Below are 26,109 nucleotides of genomic sequence, written 5' to 3'. Positions count from 1 at the left end.
GCCCTCAATTGAAGGAGTTAGTAGCAAAAATTTGTTCCATATGCCGTATACAACATAAACCAAAATGAGTTCCGACTGTTTATAAATACTAAAAAAGCAGTAGCCAGGAGAGGCTTGTCCCACCTCACTCCCACTAGAATGAATAAAATAAAATAAAACAAATATGTCAGCCAATTCTGAAATGATAGCTCTGGAACTAGACTGTTACCACACTATTCACAAAATAGTGGACAGTCAGTGGCTCAATTTGTATCATACAATACTACCGGACTTTTAGCTTTGCAAGTATAACTTATGGGGGTATTGTTATTCGTCCAGAGAGAATATGCATTAGCTAAGAAGATAGCATGGTAACGGCACATTTTACAGTGTTTTCTAGTATACTGCTATTTAATCTGACCAAACATATAATAACCCTTCAATACTTTGGGGAAAAAATCATTAACTAGAGTAAATACAAGAGATTATTTCAATTTGGCAGCCAAATAAATCAACAACTGCTTGTTGATTTAATTAATGTTAATTAAATGTGTGATGTACTATACCCCGACCATTAGGATACAGATATATAATTCAATATCCTGCGCTCAGAAACATATCAACAAACAGCTGTGTTTTGTTTACTTTTGTTTTTGTACACACTAAACATTATTTGCAAAAGTGTAGTCTGGCCAAACACCTACTCTCTGCCTCTAAAAAGTACCCCCTTTCCTTTTTTTTTTTCCTTACTTGTAACATTATCAAACAAACAGGGTAATGCATAGGTCATAAAATGCTAAATTACAAATACACAGAGGGATCACCAGCCAAGAGTAAAATCCTAGATGCCTATGAATTATAAAGTTAGTGGTTTTAATTATTTGCATTTTGGACTCAGACAGTAACCTGAACTAAATTTGGCAGAAAAATAACATTTTATATTTCAGCCAAAAGGTATCTCTGCGGAGACTATCTAACCACCTTGTTGACAAATAAAAACAATTCTTTGTGGGAGACAAAAATGTGATCTATGACCAAAAAAGCAATAGTAGCTAGCTTTTTGGGAAATGGCACATGCTAAGTATATTTTAGACAAAAAAATTTTTTTAACAATTGTTTTTGAAATATACATTTGTTTAGGGCACTTGGGTGCCTCAGTTGGTTAAACGTAGACTCTTGATTTCGGCTCAGGTAATGATCTCATGGGTTCATGAGATAGACCCCAACATCAGGTCCTACACAGCTAGTGTGGAGACTGCTTGAGATTCTCTCTCTCCCTCTCTCTTCATCACAATAAATAAACATTAAAAAAAATTATCGGGGTGCCTGGGTGGCTCAGTCGATTAAGCATCTGACTTCAGCTCAGGTCATGATCTCCAAGTTCAAGAGTTCAAACCCTGTATCAGGCTCTGTGCTGACAGCTCAGAGCCTGGAGCCTGCTTAGGATTCTCTGTCTCCCTCTCTCTCTGCCCCTCCTACCAGTGCTCAGGCACACTCACACTCTCTCTCTCTCTCAAAAATAAACAAACATTAAAAAAAATTTTTTTAGGGGCGCCTGGGTGGCGCAGTCGGTTAAGCATCCGACTTCAGCCAGGTCACGATCTCGCGGTCCGGGAGTTCGAGCCCCGCGTCGGGCTCTGGGCTGATGGCTCGGAGCCTGGAGCCTGTTTCCGATTCTGTGTCTCCCTCTCTCTCTGCCCCTCCCCCGTTGATGCTCTGTCTCTCTCTGTCCCAAAAATAAATAAACGTTAAAAAAAAAAAAATTTTTTTTTAAAGAATAACTTAAAAAAAAAATTATCCATCTTGACTCCTTATACCATACGCAGAAGTCAATTCCCGATATACTTTACATCTAAATGTGAAAAGTTTAAAAAAGTGACTTTTTAAAATTTATTTATTTATTTTTGAGGAGGGGAGGGGCAGAAAGGGAGAGAGAATCCCAAGCAGACTCCGCGCTGTTAGCACTGAGACTGAGGTGGGGCTCGAATGCACAAACTATGAGTTCATTTCCTGAGCCAAAATCAAGAGACAGATGCTTAACCGACTGAGCCACCCGGGAGCCCCAAATAGACAAAATTTTCTTAAACAGGACATAAAGGAAAGAAAGCATTGTTAAGTTGAACATTGAAGTTAAAATTTTCCATTCATTAAAAAGCATGATGGGGGGGGCGCCTGGGTGGCTCAGTCGGTTGAGTGTCCGAATTCAGCTCAGGTCACCATCTCACAGTTCGTGAGTTCGAGCCCCGCGTCAGGCTCTGGGCTGATGGCTCAGAGCCTGGAGCCTGCTTCCGATTCTGTGCCTCCCTCTCTCTCTGCCCCTGCCCCATTCATGCTCTGTCTCTCTCTGTCTCAAAAATAAATAAACATTAAAAAAAATTAAAAAAAAAGAAAAAAGCATGATAGGGGTGCCTGGGTGGCTCAGTGGGTTGAGCGTCTGATACGATCTCAGTTTGTTTGTGAATTTGAGCGCCACATCGGGCTGACTGCTGTCAGTCTGTCAGTGCAGAGCCTGCTTCAGAGCCTCTGTTCTCCTCTCTCTGCACCTCCCCTGATTGCACTCTCCTAAAAATAAAAATATTTCAAAAATTTAAAAAAAATTTTTTTATCAATAAAACATAATGGGGGTGCCTGGGTGGCACAGTAGGTTAAATCCTCCAACTCTTGATCTCTGCTCAGGTCATGATCTCATCGTTCATGAATTTGAGCCCCCCAAGGGGCTCTGCACTCATGGTGCAGAGCCTGCTTGGGACTCTGTCTCTCCTTCTCTCTGCCCCTCCCCCACTTTTGTGCACTCTCTCTTTCAAAATAAATGAATAAACTTAAAAAAATTTTTTTCAACATAATAAACTCTTAAATAAACTTTAAAAAGGCATAATAAACTCTTATAAACCAATAATGAAAAGGCAGAAAAACCAATTTAAAGATGGACAAAGACTATCTAAATGGCTAAGAAGCAACTAAAAAGTAGCTCAATTTCATTAGTTATCAAGAAAATACTATGTAGTGGTACCACTACACATCCAACAAAGTGATTAAAGAAGACAGAAAATAGCAAATGTTGACAAGGATGTGGAGCAAGTAGAACTCTCATACATGACTGATGAAGAGTCTTAATTGAACAACCACAGCTGTTGAGTAATAATGAAAGCTAAACATCTGCATAGTCTATGACCCAGCAATTCCATTCCTAGGAATATACAATAGAACACACACATATATTCACCAAAAGACATTCATGATAATGTGCACAGTAGCAGTACTGTTCATTAAGAGTAGAATGGATGGGGGGCGCCTGGGTGGCTCAGTCGGTTGAGCATCCGACTTCGGCTCAGGTCCTGATCTCACGGTCCGTGAGTTCAAGCCCCATGTTGGGCTCTGTGCTGGGCTCTGTGCTGACAGCATGGAGCCTGGAGCCTGCTTCGAGTCTGTGTCTCCCTCTCTCTGACCCTCCCCTGTTCATGCTCTGTCTCTCTCTGTCTCAAAAATAAATAAAAACATTAAAAAAAAATTTAAAAAAACAGACACTTGCTAATATTCTAAAAAAAAAAAAAAAAGAGTAGAATGGATGAATGTATTGTGATATAAACATACAATGGAACACCATACTGCAATAAAAATGAATAACTATAAGCAACATTACTGAATATTAAGCAAAGAAACCAGAAACAAGAGTTTACAATTGTTGTTTGTTCCCTCAGAATGAACTTCCCTCAGAGAAGTGTTCCCTATGTTCTCCTCTGCCTCTCCAGCACTTTTGGATGGGCAGATCTATCTACTGCCAGGGTAAGGACAACATAATACATTCTTCAGGATCAGCTTTGTCAGTGATAAAAGTGACCTTTTGGAGGAGGGGAAGAGCAAGAGAGAGCAAAAAATATGAATATCAAGTATAGGGGGAAATGTGAAATAGAATATCAACAGGGGTGTCTGGGTGGCTCAGTCGGTTGAGTGTTGGACTCTGATTTCGGCTCACATCATGATCTCACCGATCAGGGCATCCAGCCTTCTGTCAGACTCTGCAATGACAGCGCCAAGCCTACTTGGGATTCTCTCTCTCCCTCTCTCTACCCCTTCCCTGTGTGCACCCTCTCTCTATGAAAATAAATTAACATTTTTTTAAAATGTGGTTTTAAAGAATACAAACAAAATGGGGGAACCTGGCTGGCTCCATCAGTGAGCATGAGACTCTTGATCTCAGGATTCTAAGCTTGAGCCCCAAGGTAAGTATAGGGATTACTTAAAAATAAAAATCTTGAAAAAAAGGAGGAAAATCTCTTAGAGTCGAAAGCTAAGCTCGCTAATAGATTTAGAAGAAATGATGGAAACAGAATCACTATTTGGCAGCCATCAGGCAAAACTCACTAATAAATGTAAAACTAGGGGGTAAAAGTTTGAGGGATAGCAGGATATTTACAAAGTCTCAGTCTCCCTATAAGATATTCATTAAGTATATAAAGTGAAAACTACTGACTTTACAATGGAGAATTCTGGAAGATATTACCTTAAGCAAGAGATCAAAATTAAGATCATAGGAGTGCCTGGGTGGCTCAGTAGGTTAAGCATCCAACTTCAGCTCAGGTCTTAATCTCAGGGTTCATGAGTCTACTAAGCCCTGCATCAGGGTCTCTGCTGTCAGTGCAGAGCCTGCTTTGAATCCTCTCTCTCTCTCTCTTTCTCTCTCTCTCTCTCTCTGCCCTTCCCCTGCTCATGCTCTACCTCAGTCTGTCTCTCAAAATAAATAAATCTTAAAAAAAAAATAAGATCATAATAGTAGGGCAAACTGACATCATGTCCCACCTGATAAGAAGACATTCCTACAAAAATGTATAACCCAAACCTCATCATGAGGAAACATTAAACAGACTCAAATTACAAAATAAGTGATCTGCACTTTGTAAAAGTATCATAAAGGACGAATCCTGAGGAACTGTCCTATGACACCCCCCGAAAAAAGAGTATGTATTGTATGATTCTATTTATATCAAATTCTAGAAAATAAAAAATCTATAGTGACAAAAGATACTATTTGCCTAAACAGAAAGGGTGCAGGGAGGGGGTAGGGACTACAAAGGGGCACAAAGGAATTTTTGGAGGTGATGGCTTTTGTGCTAATAGTTGCACAGTGTATACATTATGTCATAGCTATCAAATTATATACTTTATATTCTCTCTTTTTAAAAAAAAATTGTTTTAATGTTTACTCATTTTTGAGAGACAGAGAGAGACAGAGTATGAGCGGGGAAGGGGCAGAGAGAGAGGGAGACACAGAATCGGAAGCAAACTCCAGGCTCTGAGCTGTCAGCACAGAGCCCGACGTGGGGCTCAAACTCACGAACTGCGAGATCATGACCTGAGCTGAAGTTGGACGCTTAACCGACTGAGCCACCCAGGCACACCCCCTCTTTTTTAAGTTTATTTATTTTTGAGAGAGAGAGAGAGAGAGAGAGTGCGTGGGTGAAGGAGGGGAAGAGAGAGGGGGAGACAGAGAATCTCTGTGCTATCAGCAGAGGCCAATGCAAGCCTGACTCAGGGCTGGAACCCACAAACCATGAGATCATGACCTGAGCCGAAATCAAGAGTCAGATGCTTAATCAACTGAGTCACCCAGGTGTCCCTGCTTTATATTGTCTTATCATTTAACTTATTTAGCACATATCACCATGCCAAGTCTAGGCAGGCACTAGAAAAACAACCTGGGGAACACACACAAATAGTTGTGGCACAGTGAGGGGTGAGTGAATGGGTGGAGTCTTGTCAGATAGGGAAAGGAAGAATGTGTACCGTAAACATGGACACTGAAGTTGGAACACACATGGTGAGCTTGGGGAAATACAAGTAGCTGGATACTACTGAAACTTCAAGATTAATATGAAAAGCAATGACAACAAACAAGACAGAGGTCAGCTGTGTCAAGATCTTGAAGATCTTGTATTTCATGCTAAGAAACTAGGCTTCACCTATACTTGGCAGGCACCAAAAGCTTTGCTCTACTTTTTTTGTTTTGAGTGAGATATATCACACATACAGAAGAGCACTAAATGTATTTAGGTAAGAGAATCATCAGGGATTTAGAAAGAAAACTCAGACTGTATTTAAGGAGAGGTTGTTCAACATCCTGACTTCTCTGCTAGCCAGTACACTTACAACTATATCCCCAGTGCACAACCCAGAGTTGAAGTGCAGTAAATACTTGCTGTGAGAGAGAGAACACTGAAATTGTCCCAATAAGGGATAAAGGCATCGTCTATAGAAGTGGCTAAGAAAATGGAGAGGAAGGAGTGCTCAGATCTTATAAACAAGAAATCTAGAGGAGGGAGAGGAAGGGATCAATGATGACTGAATTTTCCATTTGGGATGACAATGCAGACAGTAAGCCATTAAGCCAAATATGTAATGACAAAAGAGGAGCAGGTCTAGGAAAAAAGAAAACAAATTCACTTACACCTATCAGGGACAGAGTGAGTACCTTCGGCAATGATGCCATTTGGCAATCTTACAAATCAGGAACTTACAAGGGAGGTCTCTGCTGTAAGATACTGCTGCTGCTAGGTATTGTCCATGTACGTTTGTAAACCATCAGGTTGCTGGCCACTCCCACATGTGTGAAGCGACTTGAGTAAAAATTACTCATTGCAGTAAGGTTTGGAATAACAGAGTATTTTATTTATTTAAAAAATTTTTGTAACGTTTATTCAGTTTTGAGAGACAGAGTGTGAACAGGAGAGGGGCAGAGAGAGGGAGACACAGAATCTAAAGCAGGCTCCAGGCTCTGAGCAGTCAGCACAGAGCCCGACCTGAGCTGAACTAGGATGCTTAACTGACTGAGCCACCCAGGTGCCCTTGGAATAACAGAGTATTTTAGAAACACCTTAGGGGTGCCTGGGTGGCTCAGTCGGTTAAGCGTCCAACTCTTGATTTTGGCTCAGGTCATGATTTCATGGTTCATGGATTCACAAGCCCCACATCGGGCTTTGCATAGACTGTGGAGTCTGCTTGGGATTCTCTCTCTCCCTCTCTCTCTCTGCCTCTCCCCTGCTCACTCTCGCTCTCTATCTCAAAATAAATAAATAAACATTAAAAATTTTTAAGGAAAGCAAAAATAATATGCAAACAAGGAAGGGGACAAAACATAAGAGACTCTTAAATATAGAGAACAAACAGAGGGTTGTTGGAGGGGGAGTGGGCTAAATGGGTAAGGGACATTAAGGAAGATACTTGTTGGGATGAGCACTGGGTGTTATACATGGGGGACGAATCATTGGAATCTACTCCTGAAATCATTGTTGCGCTATATGCTAACTAAGTTGGATGTAAATTAAAATATTAATTAATTAATTAAAAAAATTTTTTTAATTTAAACACCTTAAATGCCCATCAATATACGATTGGTTAAATGTCTGATCTCTTGTTTGCAATGGGTCAAATAGAAAGTCAGCATTTTGGATAGATAAGAATGAAATAGAAAAGACTAACTTAAATTTAAGCTCACAATACTTTAAAATTAATCTCTTCTACTATACCTTTATTCACAGCAGACACAAAATAAGCATAACTTCAAGTGAGTGATCTAAAAATCATAAAACACCAAGTTGGCATGTGTTTTAAAGGTCTGAAAAGCAAGTTTAAGTATTAACCAAGTTCCATAAAAAGTCTAAGTCAACCAATACTTTTAGTGCCTTAGGTTCATCAACTGTAATAATGAGAACTAAGGTTTATGTACCACTTTAGAGTTTACAAATTCTTTTTAACTTCTGATGACCATTTAATCCTAACCACATGAGATATGTAGAGCAAGTGGAAATCACCTACCAAAAGGTGCGATGAAAGCTTTATTGTTGTTTCACCTTCAAGGCAAATTTTCAAAATTAACGATACCGACCATTTTATTCTTTCAAAAGAAAAGAAGTTTAACTCCTCTGGTTCCTCAAGCTGCAAGGGAGTTAATGAATGTTCCACTGTTAATTTAAATTTAAGTTAAACCTGTAACTTCCAAAAAAAGACACACAACTAGCCAAAATAAGGCAAAGTGGAAATCTTTGCAAAACCATGTTTCATGTCACTGCTCTGTCTCATCAAATCCTTTAATGTAAAATTTTATGTTCTAGTTTTGTGAGACAAATTCTAAAAATAAGCTAATGTATCACTGCACAAGACATATTTCAGGTAGATCCATACATTCTTATAGATAATATAACATTTTATCAAAGTGAAGTGTTCTGCACAAATCACTCTATGAAAGTCTTACAGGCGTCTCCCAGCCCCTCGGACGTTTACTTACCTCTGAAGGCACAATGACGGATGGTTTCTTTTTCAGTTCCTCACATTTCCTCTTCTTACAGATCTGATGGCTATTCTTTCTGTTCTTACAGTAAGTACATTCACCACAATTGGTCTTCTGCTGGCAGGGCCCACACACCCCACACCGCTTTCGTTTCTTCTTTTCCAAAGTAGGTAGCAAAGTTGTATAGGAGGAAGGGGAGGCCCTGGCAATTGAACCTGGCCTAGATACCACTGTGGTATTGATGTCAACCATGCTGGTCACGCTGATCTGGGAGCTCCCTCCTTCCAATTTGCTGGGACCAGCCTGGGAGAGTTGGGTAATGCCCTGTGAAGCATGGAAGAGTCCTCTCTCAGGGGCTAAGGTGAATGCCTGAGTGTTAGCTGGCAGAAAGCTTATATGAACCTGCTTCTGATTTTCTATATTGCTAATAGTCATCACAGGAGGTACCGAACTTATCTCAGAGTTTAATGATGGCTGAGGAGTGTGACCTGAGCCCAAAGGCAAAATCTGCATTGCTCCCTGGACCTCAAGCCCATATGAAACAGTGCTCTGGGGCTCAGGCCATTCTGGGAGAACACTATAGGTAGCAATTGGGTTTAGTGGAGCAGGAACAAAGATAGGTGGGTCTGAGGCAGTACCGCCACCCATCCCAAGGATTTGTTGGTCTAGGATAGCACCAAAGACCTCTCCTTGGACTGGAATAGCACCAGGAATCTCTGGTGGGGCTGGGGTCTCATCCAGAGCCTCTCTGTGTACTGGGTTAGCACCAGGAACTTCCCATTGATGTGGGACAGCACTAAAAGCCTGTCCTAGGACAGGGGTGGTATCAGGAATTGCCTGTTGATCTGGGGTAGCTTTGAGTACCTCTTGATTATCTGGTTTAGCACCAAGCGTTTCTTGTTCAGAGCTTGCCAAGAGGAGTTTTATTAATGAGGTAGGATATATTGACCCACCAATGGACAAACAGTTTCTAAGGTCCAATTCAGGTATAACCTTATTAAAGCTGGAGGTGGGGTAGCAATCATGTTCACTTTTGATAGGATCCAGGTAAGAATCAGATAGCTTAAGAGATTCTACTCGTGAACCCAAATCTTCTAACTGAATGCTGGAGTTTCCTTCGTAAGTAACCTTGAGGGCTGCTCTTTGGAGCAAAGGAGCACACAGAGTGTCCTGAGCAAACATTCTAGGGGAATCACTTGTATCAGTCAATGTCTCTTTAGAGAATAGTCCTTCACCACCATGTGTCCCTTCCAATGACCCAGAAGGGATCTCTACTGCAGGACCACTGTGAGTGGAGATATTTATTTTGGTATCCTCCACCTTTTGGGACCAAGACTGGGTTGTCTCTTGGCTCTCACCTTCAATTAAAGATGCATTTTGTACACCAATTAGATTCTCTGTATCAGGAGCAATTAGGGGAACTTGGGTTGGAATTGAATCATTTTCTGAGTGTTTCACTCCTTTGTCAGTAACTACATTACAATCACATTCATGTTGCTTTTCTAAATGCTTAGCAGGTGGAATTTTCTTAGGTTTGGCTATGATCACTGGAGGTTGGGAGAGTCGTCTGCTAAGAGAGGTACTTCGGAGAGCCATTGTAAACCCATTGCAAGTTAAGGATTCTGGGTTCTGAAAAAGAACCTCAGTCCTATCCAAATTCATTCGTGCCGCTCCAGCTCTTGTCAGAAGGCTTCTGACTGGCATAGGTGTTTTGGGTTCTATTTTTTTCTTAACATCTCTTTCTTGAATTAATTGCTTTACTCCTTTTCCAGGGCTCACAGTCTTGACTGATGCCACATTTTTATTGGCTAGCTTAGATGTCTTCTTCAGTTGGCTGCTTTTCTTTCTGTTTAGATCTTCCCTCCTGATTAGTCTGGAAGGCCTTGCATGGCGGGATCGAGACATAGCTACAGAGTAGGAATAAATGAAAGGGCACAAGGAACAGAGTCATTGGTCCTTTGGAAAGTCTCGCCTCTGAGGAGAATCTGAATGTACCATGGTTGAGTTCAGCCCACAAAATTTTGGTCTGAAATAACAAAAAAAAACATTGGAAGTGAGTCTTTTTCCTATGTATTCTCCCATTCGAAATAAAATACTAACAATTATTAATCAAAATTGGGAATGAGAACGTTTACTGCAAAAGAAAAATATAATAAACACAAAAGATACTAACATATCCTTTAAACCCCAGATTCACAAATAAAGCTCCTTTAATTACTGTGACAAATGATTTAGCTGATGAAGTTCTACGAACAGGGTAAGCATGTGGGTTATTCTACATTAGAAACCACAATTGTTGTAGGTACATGTAGTTTAAAGATCAAATCCCAATCTTTACAAATTTTGGATACTTAAAAAATTATCTGTTAATCTTTCCTCAGCATATCACCACACAAGATGAGGTATCATCTGGTAAAACCAGAGAAGTTTATATAATTCAAGAAACTCTACTTGGAGATCTAGTAATATTAATACCACATTCCAATTAATAATCTACAAATTTTAAGCTTTACACATGCACACAAAAATGGCATAAAATCTTAGGAGTTAGTATTGACAGATTAGGTTACAGATAAGACTCACGGGTCCAACAAATATCTGTTGAGTACCTACTATGTATAAGGAAGGCATTGTGGTGGGCACTGCCCACACCCAGAAATGAGGTCCCTCTTTTCTCTTTCACCCGACTTAATCCAAAGACTGCTGGTTCTAAATCCCTTCTACCAAGGATCCCAAAAGTCTCATGATGAATGCCTAGGCAAGGAAATTGGAAATAAAGAGAAAATGAGATAATTAGAACAGTAAAGCATACTAGGCAAGCAACTATTATTTGAAAGGTAAGCAAGAAAAAGGAGAAAATGAAAGGGGACTAAGAGCTACCACTGTCTTTTGGTCTCCTTTGATTGCTTACCCTAACCCAAAATACGACCAAACTATGAGCAAGAATGAAGCTCACCATACAAGATGTATCAGTCTATTCCCTAAAGATCACAAAATCAAGAGTGGAACAGCTGGGTTGGTGAGGATTCTTTAACAGTTAACATGTTGTTGGATTTGTAAGAAAATATGTTGTAGGAGAATAGTTACCAAAAACTTGGTCTGCAACCAAGTGATCAACAGTCTGTGGCAAAATCAGGGGCAAAAAGGGCAGTTTTTCCATAAAGTTGAATTTATTCATTTTAGACAACTCTTCCTTACTCTGAAATGCCTCCCTGTTTTCTCTCATTAAAATGTCCTTTCTTTTAGAAAAGTAAAAGTCCTTTATTTTTTTGAAAAGGTAGGGATAGATTTATTTTATAATGTTATTACTTGGCCAAGTAAAAACTTGACAGCCCTCTATCATTCTCAAGTTGTGCATTTGTTTTTGTTGCACTGATCTGATCCAGGTAATCCTGGGACACACTGGTGGGTTTAGTGGCTAGAGAGGCGATGTGCCCCATCAGAAAGCTGCGAGTTTGAATTTGTGATCACCTGCTAGTTCCTTCCACATCCTATTTAACTGAATCAAGGTTTCTACATCTGAACTGAGGTCGTTTTGAGGTATCATTGGGCTCCTACAGGAAAAGCTTATGTGAGGTTGAGGAGGGAGCGGGGAAGGTAGGGGAAGGACTTTGGAAATAGGCAGACTTGGGTTCAGTTTCCAGCTCAGAAACATTACTAGCCATGTGATTCTGATAAATTCTTCAGTCTCTCTATACCTCAGTTTCCTCATGTGTAATAGAATAGGAAGCATAATAGTACTGACCTCACTGGGTTACCATGAGAATAAAATGAGATGAGTTGTATAAACACTTAGCATAGTGCTGGCATATACTTAGGTGTTTAATAATAAATGGGAACTTAAAAAAATAAAGGCTGCTTATAACTCCAAAAACAAAAAAAGAGAGATAAGCTAAATGGTTATCATTATGGAATCAGTTTAACCCAGTCTGCCATACACTGCAAAACAAGATTTAGTTCTTCTGTTTCTGTTATCACCTAACATAGTAAGCTACACACTGCAATAAAAGACCCCAGAGCACTCATTGAGTTAAAGTCAAAGCATTGTGCCTTTAGGATATTTTTCTCGGGGCGCCTGGGTGGCTCAGTTGGTTAAGCCTCCGACTTTGGCTCAGGTCATGATCTCATGGTTTGTGGGTTTGAGCCCCATGTCGGGCTCTGTGCTGACAGCTCAGAGCCTGGAGCCTGCTTCAGATTCTGGGTCTCCCTCTCTCTCTGACCCTCCCCCATTCATGCTCTGTCTCTCTCTGTTTCAAAAATAAATAAACATTAAAAAAAAAAATTAAGATATTTTTCTCTCTGTGCCCTTCCTGCGCTATCTCCCAAAATAAATAAGTAAACTTTAAAAAGAAATAATGATAGCCTTTTTGTTTCTTATTTTTTTAAAGATTTTATTTTTAAGAAATCTCTACACCCAGTATGGGGCTCAAACTCACAACCTTGTGATCAAGAGTCAGAAGCTCCACCAACTGAGCCAGCCAGGCACCCCAAGACAGATTTTTTATTTTTTACTTAATTTTTCCCCCAAGACAGACTTTTTAATTATTTTATTTTTTAATGTTTATTTATTTATTTTTGAGAGACAGACATTGAGTGAGCATGAGCGGGAGAGAGAGAGAGAGAGAGAGAGAGAGAAAGACAGAGAGTCCAATGCAGTCTCAAAGCCATCAGTGCAGAGTCCATGAGGGGCTTGGGGCTTGAACTCACAAACTGAGAGATCATGACCTCAGCTAAGGATGGCCAACTGAGCCACTCAGGCAAGTGCCCCGTCCCCACCTCAAGACAGACTTTTTAAATGGGCAGCGATAACATTAACTACAAGAAAAATAAATTTGATAAATGTGTGCTAAATACAAACACTAGACTGGAGAATGCTGGAGTTCTTGGTATCTAAACTTACTGTTTTCCCCCTTTAAAAAAAAAAAAAAGGTTTTTGGCTTGCATTAATTTTTTGGCTGTGAAAAACTGTTAGATATTTTCTCCAAAGACCATTGCTTTTTGTACCAGTATTTTTAGAAAACAAAAGACATTCCAATTCTAATCTCCAGAAAGTCAGCAGTCTTTATAAGGATGTTTTTTCAGATAGCAAAAAGCAGTCCTTTCCATTCTTTAGAAATTCAACAATATCAGTATAAGCTTGCTTTATCTCTTGTATCAAGATTGCATTTCTAAAAAATTATTAGGAGCATATAATCTAGGTATTGCAAGAGGCCACGAAAATTAAAATTCACGTTATGTAGGCAAGTAATCTGGATATACCAGAAGGTGTCATGGGATCTGCCTTTGAAAGTAGTTTATAAATTGATCTCAGCCTCATATATCCTTTTATATTTTTAAATTAAAGTGCTTTAGAAATTCAGCCTTGTAATTAAGATAATGTTTACCATTCAAACCTTATCTCCTGAAAAAGAGCCTGCCAAGGAAATGGAAAAGGTATGAGCAACATGGATTGGGAAGATGTGGTCTCTTTAAATGGTAACAGCCTTTTTATGAGATCGTGAAAGAGGCCAATGACCCCTGAAAAACCCAACTGCAGGGGAGAAACCACTGGGTACCACCCAGCCAAAGAAATAGACAATCAGAAACAAAATAAGGGCTCCCACAAGATCCTAATTTTATCACCCAAGGCTCCAATGATGAAATGTGACCTTCTTTTGTGATAAACTAAGTTATCCCCAGGGCTGAACTCTGGGAGGAGAGGCAACAAGCTTTTTTTGAAATTTGTGGGGGGAAAAACAATGCAGTCCATTCTATTAAATAGGTTCCTATTTAAATATAAAGTTATCCCCACAGATCTCCTGAAAATTATTTTCCTTGTTAACCTGTACACATTATTAAATGCTCCATTTCCCCCTTTTTTGTTACTTTTATTTATTATAGAGTACTTAAGTCCTACAAAAAGGTATATTTACAACCAAAAAGTAATTCCACTTACATTTTTCATTTCTGGTGAAAATTGACGTTTCAATATTTCTCAAAATCAATTTTATTCTACCCTAGAATATATTGAAGAGTTCTGAGTGCTACAGAGATAGATATAGGATAACACGATCAGAGCAGAAAATAAGAGAATAGTGTCTCTGTTATTAAATACAGATCATAGGTCCTAATTATTTGCAATTGATACTATTCTGTGGGTTCTTATTTTCCTGGAAGAGAAAACAAAATGAAACAAGCAAACAAAACTCCCAACAATTGTGAGATATAAAACGTTAGTTAACAAATCTTTTCACCACAGGGCACCACAAATAAAAATTCTTTTTACTAACATATCCTTCTGATGTAGAGGACTAGAGCAGTAGGAGATTCAAGAGGCCAACACATAATTTGAAACATGAAAAGACATGATGCCAACCTAAAGTAGAGAGTATAAGGTTAAAGACAGAGGGAAGAAGTGGCAGGAGCAGGCAATAAATATTTGACTAAGGATTGACTAATTATTCACAAATAATTTAAACTTAACCTAACCAAACTGGTGAGCAAATAGGATCAGGTATTGTCCTCAAAATTATTTGAGCTTACTAAGTACTCAATCTTTCCCTACAGAGGGCCTTTTTTATAATTACTGAAGTAATTCCCTGGTCTAGAAAATAAAAAGTGACTTCATGAACTATGTCAGTTGTCTGTAAAGGACAATATTGACAACAGCACCATGTCAGAAAATTCTCTCCCACCTCCATCCCTCCTCCTTCTCCTGGATCTCCCAAAGTCCCTTGGGCAGGAAGTGGCTGAACTGATGTAACCATCCAGCCCGCATGTCAATTTAAAATTATATTGCAACCCTTCCCACTACCAGCAGTGGCCAAAAAAGTGGTGAGTATTTGCATTCATATGGCTGGAGGCAAAAGAAGCTCTGATTTCAGAGTCACTCCATTCAGCTCCTTAGAATTTAAAGGCTACTGCACTTGACTGAGAAATACAAGACTTACAACATTTCTTTTAAAAGGCACCACCTGACTTAGTTTCCTCCAGCAACTAAGTTCTACATCTAAAGGAAGAGGAGGTGGGCGGGCAGCTTGCAGTTCCTAGATAGTCTTCTACCACAGGAAGTGTGAGAGCCCTCTGCACAAGGAAAGGCTGTTCAAGGAAACTCACTAGAATGCCAGCAGATTTAGTCAAAGGCTCCTTCCATATGTAAAACACCCCTGCTGCCCTGCAGAGAGCAAGAAAAAAAAGGCCTAAGAGAGCCACAGAAAAGGGAAGGGAGAAGTTAAAATGGAGATGGAAGGATTCTTCCAAAAACAAGAAAAGTATAAAACACACTGGGAATAGTAAAAAGCATAAGAAGGAAGAAAATGTCTAAAGGGGAAGGGGGAGTGGGCGAAAAACTAAGGGGAAGACTTTTGTAGTAATAAAGCTAGAATGTAAAAAAGATAACTGGGATCAAAACGCTGAAGCCTAAAGGTAAAAAGACCTAGGGGAGAGAAAAAAGAAATGTAATTGTGCAGGGAAAGAAAAATAGATGCAAAGAGAAGTGGGGGAGGGGATGGACAAACCAGATAAAGAAGATTGGAGAGGGAAGAGAAACAAAGAGCAGAAACAGTGGTGATCCAAACCTCAGACCCATCAATTCTGGAAAACCAGAGCTGAGTGCCATAGTTAATTCTCATTATAATGGTAAGTGATGGTCGCAGAGTTGTAAATCTGAGCTACTAATCTGTGCAAAGAGAAAGGGACAGTGTGTGCTAATAACTCCAGAATATCTTGATTCTGAAGTTTAACCGAAATCATAACCTGGCTTTAAACACTGTCAGAGGCTGACAACCAACCTATTTAAGATCCCTTACTTGGGGAGGGAAGTGTAACCCAAAACTGGTAAAATCAGGAAACACGCCCAAAATCACAGTGCCGAAGTCTTTCAGTTCTTGGAAATAATACGGACTAATCTCCAAGCATCTCCTTATCTATGCACCTATCTGGTGCACCACCCTTGTTTAATTGTAGTCATACATTCCTGATATGCTCTAAATAATTCTTGCCCTAACTGGTTAACAAGCCCCAAATACATGAGTATAGATGCATATATATTTGGCATCTTGGGCCTTAAGAAACCATCGTCTTTATTTTACTTCTACTTCATATCGTCGGAGGGGGAGGAGAAGGGAAGGTGAGCACATTTCGTTCAGGGCAGACCTGAGGCTGCTACCCTACAGCGCCGCCCTTCAACTCATCCCGGTGCGGTGCGCAGCGCACCCGGCGGACACTAGACCGTGCACCTTATCTTTAACTCGCTTAAGTCTCGAAGCACTTAACCTTTATCTCTTCATAAGCTATTACCATTACGTATTGTGCAGCTCATTTGGTGCCCGAGAGTGGAACCGGGGAGAAGTGGCACAGGGGTGACCTATGCAAAATGGTTAATTTGGGAAAATGACGAGTTGGGGGCGGGGGAAAGACTCCTAATCCAAGCAATTTTTGTTCTTGGTGATATATTCATTTTTATTGGGTCAGAAATGCGCAATTTGGGTTCCCCATTCACGTGGAAGGCTGCTGGGGCGGGTCGGTAACCTCCTGACCACTTTTAGTGGAACTATACGGACTGCAAGTAGCCCTTCCAGAAGCTCTATCAGTTGAGGGTGTGGGTGAGAAGCAGGGCCGGGAAGGGAGGAAGAGAGGAGAGGGGGAGAGGGAGAGAGATCCAGCCCCGTCCCTCCACGACACGTGAAGTGCCTGCGGCCCTGGCCGGGACTCGGCCCCTCCCGGACGGCACCGCTGGTCGGAGGCACCCAGCTCTGCGCACCTCCCACCCCGGGGGCCAGCTCCCCGGACCCTGCGGGTGGGACTGACCAGACCGCAACGCCAGCGCGCTCCGCAACCCGGTGGCGCCCAAAAGAGGTTTTCAAAAGCCATTTTGACAGAACACTAATTCTACTCCCTATTCCCTACTTCCCGGATCGCTGTAACTCCAGGTCACCTCGGGTCAGACTCTAAAGTTTCATCTATGAAGTCCCTTCCCCGAAATGCTCAGGGAGGGAAGTGCCAACAGTTTCCCAAAGAAATCTGTCCCCTACACAAGCATGGGGGAGGGATAAACCCTGTTTGGGGGTGCGCTTGATTGTGCGCCAGGACGGGCTCCTCAACCGCAACTTGCCCTAACTCTGCCTTCTCACCTTAAGGAGCCAGACCTGCGACTCTCCTACGAGGCGCATCAGTCTCCGGCACTTTCAGGGATCCCCGCAGGCACACTTGCCCTCCCCCAAGCCCGGTTTGCGGCGGCGCCCGGGGTCCGAGCCCGCGGCGCCCCCGCCCCGCTCCCCTCGTCCAGCGCCGCAGCTGGGCCTCCGGGGCCGGCGGCCGCGTCCTCCGGCCGGGAGCATTGTTTACCACCCGCAACAAAAGCGCCCCAAGCGGCTCGGGGCAGGGGGTCGCCGCGGGGAGTGGGCCCACCCTAGCGGACCCGGAGGACCCGCGGACGCCGAGCTCCGGCCCTCACCCAGCCCTAGCCGAGTACCGCCCCTCGCACCCCCTTCCGGCCTCGGTGTGAGGGTCCCTGCAACCCTGCCCTCTGCCCCAGCCCCAACTCACCACTGGCCGGCGCCGGCTCCGAGGGCAGCGCGCGTGCCCCAGGCTCCAAGCCCGCACCAGCCCTCGGGTAAACTTTCCAACTCGCGCTGGTCCCCACAACTTGAGAGCCCAGAGTCTCGGCGGGCACGAGGGGCGCGAGCGGGCCCAGGGCGGACACCTACCGGCTGCCTGGCAGGGTCAGGGCCCGAGACCCTGGGGTGGGCGGCAGCTTCCCAAAGGTCCACAGAGGAGAAGCAGGTAGAGTTGCATGACTGGGGCGGGGCAGGGGGTTGTCCCAGGGGGCAGACCCGGGAGCCGAGGGGCCGGCGGCTGCGCGCACAAAGCAGTGCGGGAGCGGATTGCGCTGCCACTCCCCGCCAGGTCAGCCCCCCGGAGCAGTAGTGTCTCCCCAGGACAGACCTCTGGGAGTGTAGCAGGGGCTCTGCCTTTGCTGGACCCTGCACCGCTGAGCGAGAGTCAAAACGCGAGCTGGATTTCCCCAAACTGGAGCTGGACTCCCCTCTCGACCCTTACCCCTCCCCTTAGCCCTCCTCTCTCAAAACACCTTTGTGTGGGGTGTGTGTGTGTGTGTGTGTGTGTGTGTGTGTGTGTGTGTGATGTCAAAGGAGAGTATTGGATAGGGAGAGAGGTGTTAAGGTTTTCTTGTCATTATCTTTTTTCGGAGGAGTTCTTGGGCTGAGAGAAAAATTTTAGGGTTTCTAAATTGAATGTTTATAGATAGATCAAGGGAGTGCCAGATCAGAGATGACACAACTGAGCAATATGTGGGTTGCAGGCAATGGTAAACTGCCCTCAGCACTAAAGAGAGGCCAGAGGACGGTTGTGATTCCTTGACTCAACACTTGATGTCTGCAGATGTCATAACATTTTTTGTTAGCTATCTGGCCTTGTATGTTGAGGGTGGTCATATTCACTTTATGGATGAAAAATTGAAAACATCGGAAGAAATAAGTTTTCAGCCTTAAAAGGAATAACCAAGGGGCGCCTGGGTGGCGCAGTCGGTTAAGCGTCCGACTTCAGCCAGGTCACGATCTCGCGGTCCGTGAGTTGGAGCCCCGCGTCGGGCTCTGGGCTGATGGCTCAGAGCCTGGAGCCTGTTTCTGATTCTGTGTCCCCCTCTCTCTCTGCCCCTCCCCCGTTCATGCTCTGTCTCTCTCTGTCCCAAAAATAAATAAACGTTCAAAAAAAATTAAAAAAAATAAAAAATAAAATAAAAATAAAAGGAATAACCAAGCGGCATTATGCCAAAATTAAGACTCAATGGGGCATTGGAATTTCTCCCTAAATGTTTGATGGCTGTTGCTTCTTCCAGCAGTCAGTCATTACACAGACAAGGGAATCCAGATCTTTCATGGGCTCACCATGGTAAGGAAAATGCTGTTCATGGAACTATCTTTCCTCCCAGGTCAAACTTCAACCGAAGAGAAAGATTCATTCTGTCATTGCCTTCAACACCATTCTACCCCCATTCTGCACATAATTTGTATTCTTGTTATACTTGCTTTAATAAGCATAACCAGATTGTTCTTTTGAGATAGATTCCTAAACTTTCAACCTTTCTCACTGATTGATTCATTCAAATTTATTCTTCAGCCAGGATATAGGTATACAGAGATGAATAAAAATTGCCTCTTGCCCAGGAAGAACACACATTCTGGGTTGGCAAGCAGAGCAAATGAACACTACAGTGTTTTCAGTGCTACAGTCAGATAAATACATTAGTTGGAGGAAATTTAAAATGTGGCTTTTAAAATAAATCTTATCTTGGGGCGCCTGGGTGGCGCAGTCGGTTAAGCGTCCGACTTCAGCCAGGTCACGATCTCGCGGTCCGTGAGTTGGAGCCCCGCGTCGCGCTCTGGGCTGATGGCTCAGAGCCTGGAGCCTGTTTCTGATTCTGTGTCCCCCTCTCTCTCTGCCCCTCCCCCGTTCATGCTCTGTCTCTCTCTGTCCCAAAAATAAATAAACGTTGAAAAAAAATTAAAAAAAAATAAAAAAATAAAAATAAAATAAAATAAATCTTATCTTAGGGGCGCCCAGGGGGCTCAGTCGGTTAAGCAGCCGACTTCGGCTCAGGTCATGATCTCGCGGTCCGTGAGTTCGAGCCCTGCATCGGGCTCTGTGCTGACAGCTCAGAGCCTGGAGCCTGTTTTGGATTCTGTGTCTCCCTCTCTCTCTGACCCTCCCCTGTTCATGCTCTCTCTCTCTCTCTCTCTCTCTGTCTCAAAAATAAATAAACGTTAAAAAAATTTTTTTTTAAATAAAATAAATGTTATCTTCAAAAACGGACTCTTTTCAATGTTTAAAAAAACCTAATTATTAATACCTTGTCAAAAACAATCTCTTAGGACTTAGATGAAAAGAATGTTGGGAGAGTTTGACTCATAACTTAATCTCTGTAAAGAACAAAAAAGAAAGAACATTTGAAAAAGAAGAACAAAGGGGAAAAGATTATCATGAAATAGCAATATCCTGGCATTTGTCAGTTAACTGAAATGACTATCTTTAAAAAGTATTGAGGCGCCCCTGGGTGGCTCAGTCCTATAAGCAGCCAACCTTGTCTCAGGTCATGATCTGGCCATTCATGAGTTCAAGCTCTGCTTAGGGCTCTGTGGTGACAGTTCAGAGCCTGGAGCCTGCTTTGTATTCTGTGTCTCCCTCTCTCTCTGCCTCTACCCTGCTCGCACTCTGTCTCTATCTCTTAAAAATTTTTCAAAATAATAAAAATAAAAACTATTGAAATGGGGACCTGGGTGCCTCAGTCTGTTAAACGTCTGACTCTTGATTTTGGCTCATCTCACAGACATGATCTCATGGTTCTGATCTCAGAGTCATGATCTCAAGGTTTGTGAGTTCAAGCTCTGCATAGGGCTCTACACTGACAGTGTGGCGCCTGCTTGGGATTTTCTCTCTCTCCCTCTCCTTCTGCCCTTCCCCCATGAGCTTGCTCTCTCTCTCTCTCAAAATATCAAAAAATTAAAAATTTTTAAGTATTGAAATGGGAAAATCACACAAAGATGTAGAAAAATATCCATGGTAACACTCACTCTCTTCATTCCGTAAATGTTAGTTGAACCTATACTATGTGCCAGGCACAGTTCTAAATCTAGGGAAGCAGCAGTGAGCAAAATGAAACCTCTGTCCTTGTGAAGCTTGCATTCCATCATGGAGTGGGGTTGGGGCCGAAAATGAAGTCAAATAAGCAAAATATATATAGTGCATCAGATGGTCATAGTCAGAGGGAGTGGGAGAAAAACAGGCAAGGGGACAGGAAGTGATGAGGAAAGCTGCAATTAAAAAAAAAATTTAACGTTTATTTATTTATTTATTTATTTATTAAAAAAATTTTTTTTTCAACATTTATTTATTTTTGGGACAGAGAGAGACAGAGCATGAACGGGGGAGGGGCAGAGAGAGAGGGAGACACAGAATCGGAAACAGGCTCTAGGCTCTGAGCTGTCAGCACAGAGCCCGACGTGGGGCTTGAACTCACAGACGTGAGATCGTGACCTGAGCTGAAGTCGGACGCTCAACCGACTGAGCCACCCAGGCGCCCCAACTTTCTTATACCATACATGAAAATTGGGGTGCCTGGGTGGCTCAGTTGTTTAAACGTCTAACTTCAGCTCAGGTCACGATCTCCTGGTTTGTGAGTTTGAGCCCCGCATTGGGCTCCGTGCTGACAGCTCAGAGCCTGGAGCCTGCTTCAGATTCTGTGCTTCCCCCTCTCTCTGCCCCTCCCCTGCTCATGCTCTGTGTCTCTCTGTCTCTCAATAATAAATAAACTTTAAAAAAATTATTTAAAAAAATTTTTTTAAATAAAAAAGAAAAGAAACGCAAAATGAATTAAGGATTTAAATGTGAGTCTTGAAACCATAACAACCCTAGAAGAGACCAAAGGTAGTAATTTCTCTGACATTGGCTATAGCAACATTTTTTAAGATATGACTCCTGAGGCAAGAAAAGAAAAGGAATAATAAACTATTGGGACTACATCAAAATAAAAAGCTTCTGTACAGCAAAAAAACAAAAAACAAAAAACAAAACAATCAACAGAATTAAAAGACAAGCTACTAAGTGGAAGAAGATATTTGCAAATGACATATCCAATAAAGGGGTATGTAGCCAATATATATACAGAACTGATACAACTCAACACCAAAAAAACAAATAATCCACCTAATAAATGGGCAAAGTTCATGAATAGACATTTCATCTAAAAAGATGCACAGCCAACAGACACAAAAAGATGCTGGTTCATTTGGTAGAGCACACAACTTTTTTTTTGTTTTGTTTTAATGTTTTTGAAAACATCTTTTTTTACATTTAAAATTTATTTTATTTTATTTATTTTTGGGGGAGGGAAGAGGCAGAGAGACGAGAGAGAGAATCCTAAGCTGTCTCCACGCTATCAGTGCAGAGCCTAATGTGGAGCTTAATCTCACTAACCGAACCATGAGATCATGACCTGAGCTGAAATCAAGAGTGGGACACTTAACTCACTGAGCCACCCAGGTGCCCAGAGCATGTGACTCCTGATCTCAGGGTCTTGAGTCAAGCCCATGTTAAATGTGGAGCCTACTTAAAAAAAAAAAGAAAAAGATGTTCAACAGCACATCATCTGGGAAATGCAAATCAAAAGCACAATGAGATATCATCTCACATCTGTCAGAATGGCTAAAATCAAAACACACAAGAAACAACAAGGGTTGGCAAGAATGTAGAGAAAAAGGAAGCCTCTTGTGCTGTTGGTGGGAATGTAAACTGGTGCAGCTACTGTGGACAACAGTATGGAGGTTCTTCAAAAAATTAAAAAAAGAATTATCATATGATCCAGTAATTCCACCACTGGATATTTACCCAAAGAATATGAAACATGAATTTGAAAAGATACATGCATCCCTATGGTTATTACAGCATTCTTACAATAGGCAAATTATGGAAACAGTCTAAGTGTCCACTGATAGATGAATGGATAAAGAAGAGGTCTCTCTCTCTCTCTCTCTCTCACACACACACACACACGTGCATATACACAGGGAATATTACTCAGCCATAAAAAAGAACAAAATCTTGCCACTTGCAGCAACATAGATGGATCTAGAGAGTATAATACCAAGAGAAAGAAGTCAGAGAAATAGAAATACCATATGACTTCACTCTTATGTGGGATTTAAGAAACAAAACAAATGAGCAAAAGGGAAAAAGAGGGACAGAGAGAGAAACCAAGAAACAGACTCTGAACTATAGAGAACAAACTGATGATTACCAGAGGGGAAGTGGGTGGGGGATGGGTAAAAGAGGTGAAGGGGATTAAGTGTACACTTATAGCACTGAATAATGTATAAAATTGTTGAATCACTTCATTGTACATCTGAAACTAATATAACACTGTATGTTAATGATACTGGAGTTAAAATAAAACAAAAAATAATAAAATCAAAATTTGGCAACACTGTCCTAGTATTGGTGAGGAATCCTGGTGGTATAAATGGCTAAGAAGACAAAGTATTTTCTATATGGAGCTCAGGGATGGATGGATGGATAGATAGATAGATAGATAGATAGATAGATAGATGATGTAATGTAGGTAGGGGAGAGCTAATTGTCCCTTGGTGATCTAGCACAGCACATTTGCATGATCCTGGGAGATAGGAGGGGAGGCTGGGCAAGATAAATCTGCAGTAGTAGCTTAGCACTGAAAAAGAACTATGCTGTCAATTCTGCCAGGAGTTCAAGAGAGCAAGAAAAACTTAGAGCAAAAAAGACCCAAGCGAATTACTCGAGAATTTGCACTGAGCAAGTTTGCAGGAATTGGCATTTACTGGTCAATTTAATGGCAGACACAGAACTAAAATCTTTTTCTTACTCAAGTTTTTAAATTGAATTCAACAATTGTCAAGAATACACATGGTATGGGGCGCCTGGGTGGCTCATTCGGTTAAGCATCCCACTCTTGATTTCGGCTCAGGTCATGATCTCACTATTTGTGGGTTTGAACTCCATGTAGGGCTCCATGCTGACAGTGTGGAACCTGCCCGGGATTCTCTCTCTCCTTCTCCCTCTGTCTCTGTCCCTCCCCTGCTCACGTTGTCTCTCAAGAATAAATAAATTTTTTTTAAAAATTTTAAAAAAGAATACACAGGGTACATAGAACACATAGTAGGTGCAAACCAAAAGACACCTCCATGGGGGAGGCAGAAGAAAGGAAATCAAAGTAGTAGAAAGAAGGAGAAGAAAATTGGGATTGCCAGAATTGTTTTGGAAGGAACTAGAATTACCATGTCTTCACAGTGATTGTAAAGCATGGAGATATATTCTAGTTATAATGAAGAAACAAGATCTTTTGTATTATAGACAACTCCAAAAGGACCAAACCCCCAATGGAGAACTGTCTGCATGTGGTCAGGTGAGCCTGTTTTGGTGCAAGCTCCTTCCCTACTTCTTATGACAAGATTGTAGCCATTTGCTACATTTATGTCTTGTCCGACAACTTCCGGTAACTTCATTGGTAACCTTTTCAACCCACTAATTTAATTCTTCTTTTGACCTCTCCCAAACTCAACCTGGAAGCACCCTCACTTGACCTTTACATCCCCCTCATCCCTTTTCTCTACTGCTTGCAAGCAGCAGAATTCTCTCAGACTCAGCCAGCTTCAAAATCTTAGGCTCTAAATCTGCCCGAAGTCTTTATTGCTCCTCAACAATCTGTGTTTGTGGAGATTTTTAGCCTATTTCTGCCATGGGACCTGTTCTAAGCCTTCATTTTTTCCTCACCTCCAAAGCTGCCCATAGCTCAGGCTGTCAAGTAAGGGCTTCAAACAATAGATTTCTTACCTTTCCTACCCTTCCTCCGCAGTACTATTTCCTTCCTTAGCTGAAGTTTCTTGCCTTGTTATATGACTGTTCTTTAACTTCTTCCCCTTGAGCCCATAGTGTCCATGCTACTTTATTTAAGCCTTTTTTTTTTTTTTTTTTTTTTTTTTTTTTTTACTGTTTTTGAAGAGCCCTTCTCTTAGTATCTCCAGTTCGTCTTCAATGCTCCATCTTCTCTGCTGTCTAGGGGTATCTTTTTTTTTCCCTAGGTAGGATTCACACCCAGCACAGAACCCAATATGGGGTTTGAACTCACGACTCTGAGATTAAGACCTGAGCTGAGATCGAGAGTTGGAGGACTAACCAACTGAGCCACCCAGGCGCCCCAGAGTCTTCATGCGTATCGTGCCTAGGTCACCCCTTTGCCTGATCTTGTTCTCCCATTTAACTTAACTTCCATTTCTCTCCTTGACAAATGGTATTTCTTGCTTTTTCTTGTTCCTATAACACCTATTTATTCCTGAGTCCATTGACCCACTCCTGAGGTTACACTCACAACACAGTTTCGTTCTCCTTCCTGTCCACGCTTAATTTTGAAATACCTCCATCCTGGAATTATGTAACACATGCAGTCCATCCTTGTTCTTCTCTTACACATCCAGCCAAAATACTTCACCATCTTCTCTCTCTTCTTCAGAGTTCTCTTGGCACTCACTGCAAGCACTTTAGGACCCGCAGGACACTTCCAAAGCTGGATCTCTAGCACAGAATGCTTTGCTCTGTGAACTCCAGCCCATTATCTCTCACCTCTGAAGCCATATGCAATGTTCCTGATCTACTTTCCTTTCATTTTCACCTGAAACATGCTGGGACCTGCTCCACTCTGATGTTTCTCTGTGTCACACGAGATGACCTCTACTTATTAGGCACTTGAAAAGCAATTGACTGAATTATTTCTGGACATTTTCTTCCTCCTCACTGAAGATTCGTTCAAAACCGACTTAATTACCCTGTGAGTCTCTCCTAACAAACTTATTTTGTCTGGCTTTGTGAATAGAAGGGATGGAATGGTTGGAACAGATACAGGTCTGCCTGGAATGTCATCCCTTCTGTTCTGTCTCTCCTTCCTCTATATTGCTCTTATTCTTGTCAGCCTGGCAAACTTATCCTATCCCTCAAAACCCACCTCGCAGAGCTCCTTGAAGCCTCACGTAATGATCCAGGCAGAATTAGGAGTATTGCCGCTCCCCTGACACTGCTTCTGTAGCATTTCCACATCAAGCACTTTTCACACACTCTAACCAGTTACCAAGTTGTATACCCTTCAAAGGGCTTATCTTTCATTTTATATTCCCAGTGCTTAGCGCAGGACTTGGCACATAGCAAATAACAAATAGCTCAAGATATTTTTGTTAAATGCCTCCCTGGGGTCCTATCTAAACTCTAAGGCTGCAATCGCGCAATTCTATGTTGGCACAACTGAGACTAACTTCTTGATAAACTTCACAGTG

The 26,109-nt window shown here is 41.8% G+C and overlaps 2 protein-coding genes across 6 annotated transcripts in view; one reads left to right on the top strand and one right to left on the bottom strand.

The window, feature by feature from the left end:
- Positions 1-18,178, bottom strand: part of TET1 (tet methylcytosine dioxygenase 1) — a 136,458-nt gene extending 118,280 nt beyond the window's left edge. For 3 of the 5 annotated variants that reach the window (XM_040485206.1, XM_040485209.1, XM_040485210.1), the window contains exons 1-3: positions 17,786-18,178; positions 10,874-11,014; positions 8,258-10,286 (exon numbers count right to left, since the gene is read on the bottom strand). In XM_040485206.1, the coding sequence (XP_040341140.1) occupies positions 8,258-10,165 (1,908 nt within the window). In that variant the 5' untranslated portion in view covers positions 10,166-10,286; positions 10,874-11,014; positions 17,786-18,178. The remainder of the gene's footprint in view (positions 1-8,257; positions 10,287-10,873; positions 11,015-17,785) is intronic. The other 2 variants (XM_040485207.1, XM_040485208.1) reach the window with 2 other exon arrangements.
- On the top strand, positions 16,714-18,166 carry LOC121036641 (basic proline-rich protein-like). Its single transcript, XM_040485058.1, has 2 exons — positions 16,714-16,763; positions 17,377-18,166. Exons 1-2 carry the CDS (start codon positions 16,714-16,716, stop codon positions 18,164-18,166), a joined length of 840 nt encoding a protein of 279 aa, XP_040340992.1.
- Positions 18,179-26,109: the final 7,931 nt, after the last annotated feature.

Source organism: Herpailurus yagouaroundi, unplaced genomic scaffold (genome assembly GCF_014898765.1).
Source record: "Herpailurus yagouaroundi ecotype Mexico unplaced genomic scaffold, PumYag 163, whole genome shotgun sequence".
NCBI classification, from domain to species: domain Eukaryota; kingdom Metazoa; phylum Chordata; class Mammalia; order Carnivora; family Felidae; genus Herpailurus; species Herpailurus yagouaroundi.
Note: the sequence above shows the minus strand (reverse complement) of the source record. Positions and strands in the feature narration are given on the sequence as shown.

Bases quoted from the DNA above. Each gene is read 5' to 3' on its own strand.
- LOC121036641 (XM_040485058.1), top strand. From the start codon at position 16,714: ATGCGCAATTTGGGTTCCCCATTCACGTGGAAGGCTGCTGGGGCGGGT. The intron at 16,764-17,376 runs GTAACCTCCTGA...TCTCACCTTAAG, and splicing joins AAGGCTGCTGGGGCGGGTCG to GAGCCAGACCTGCGACTCTC.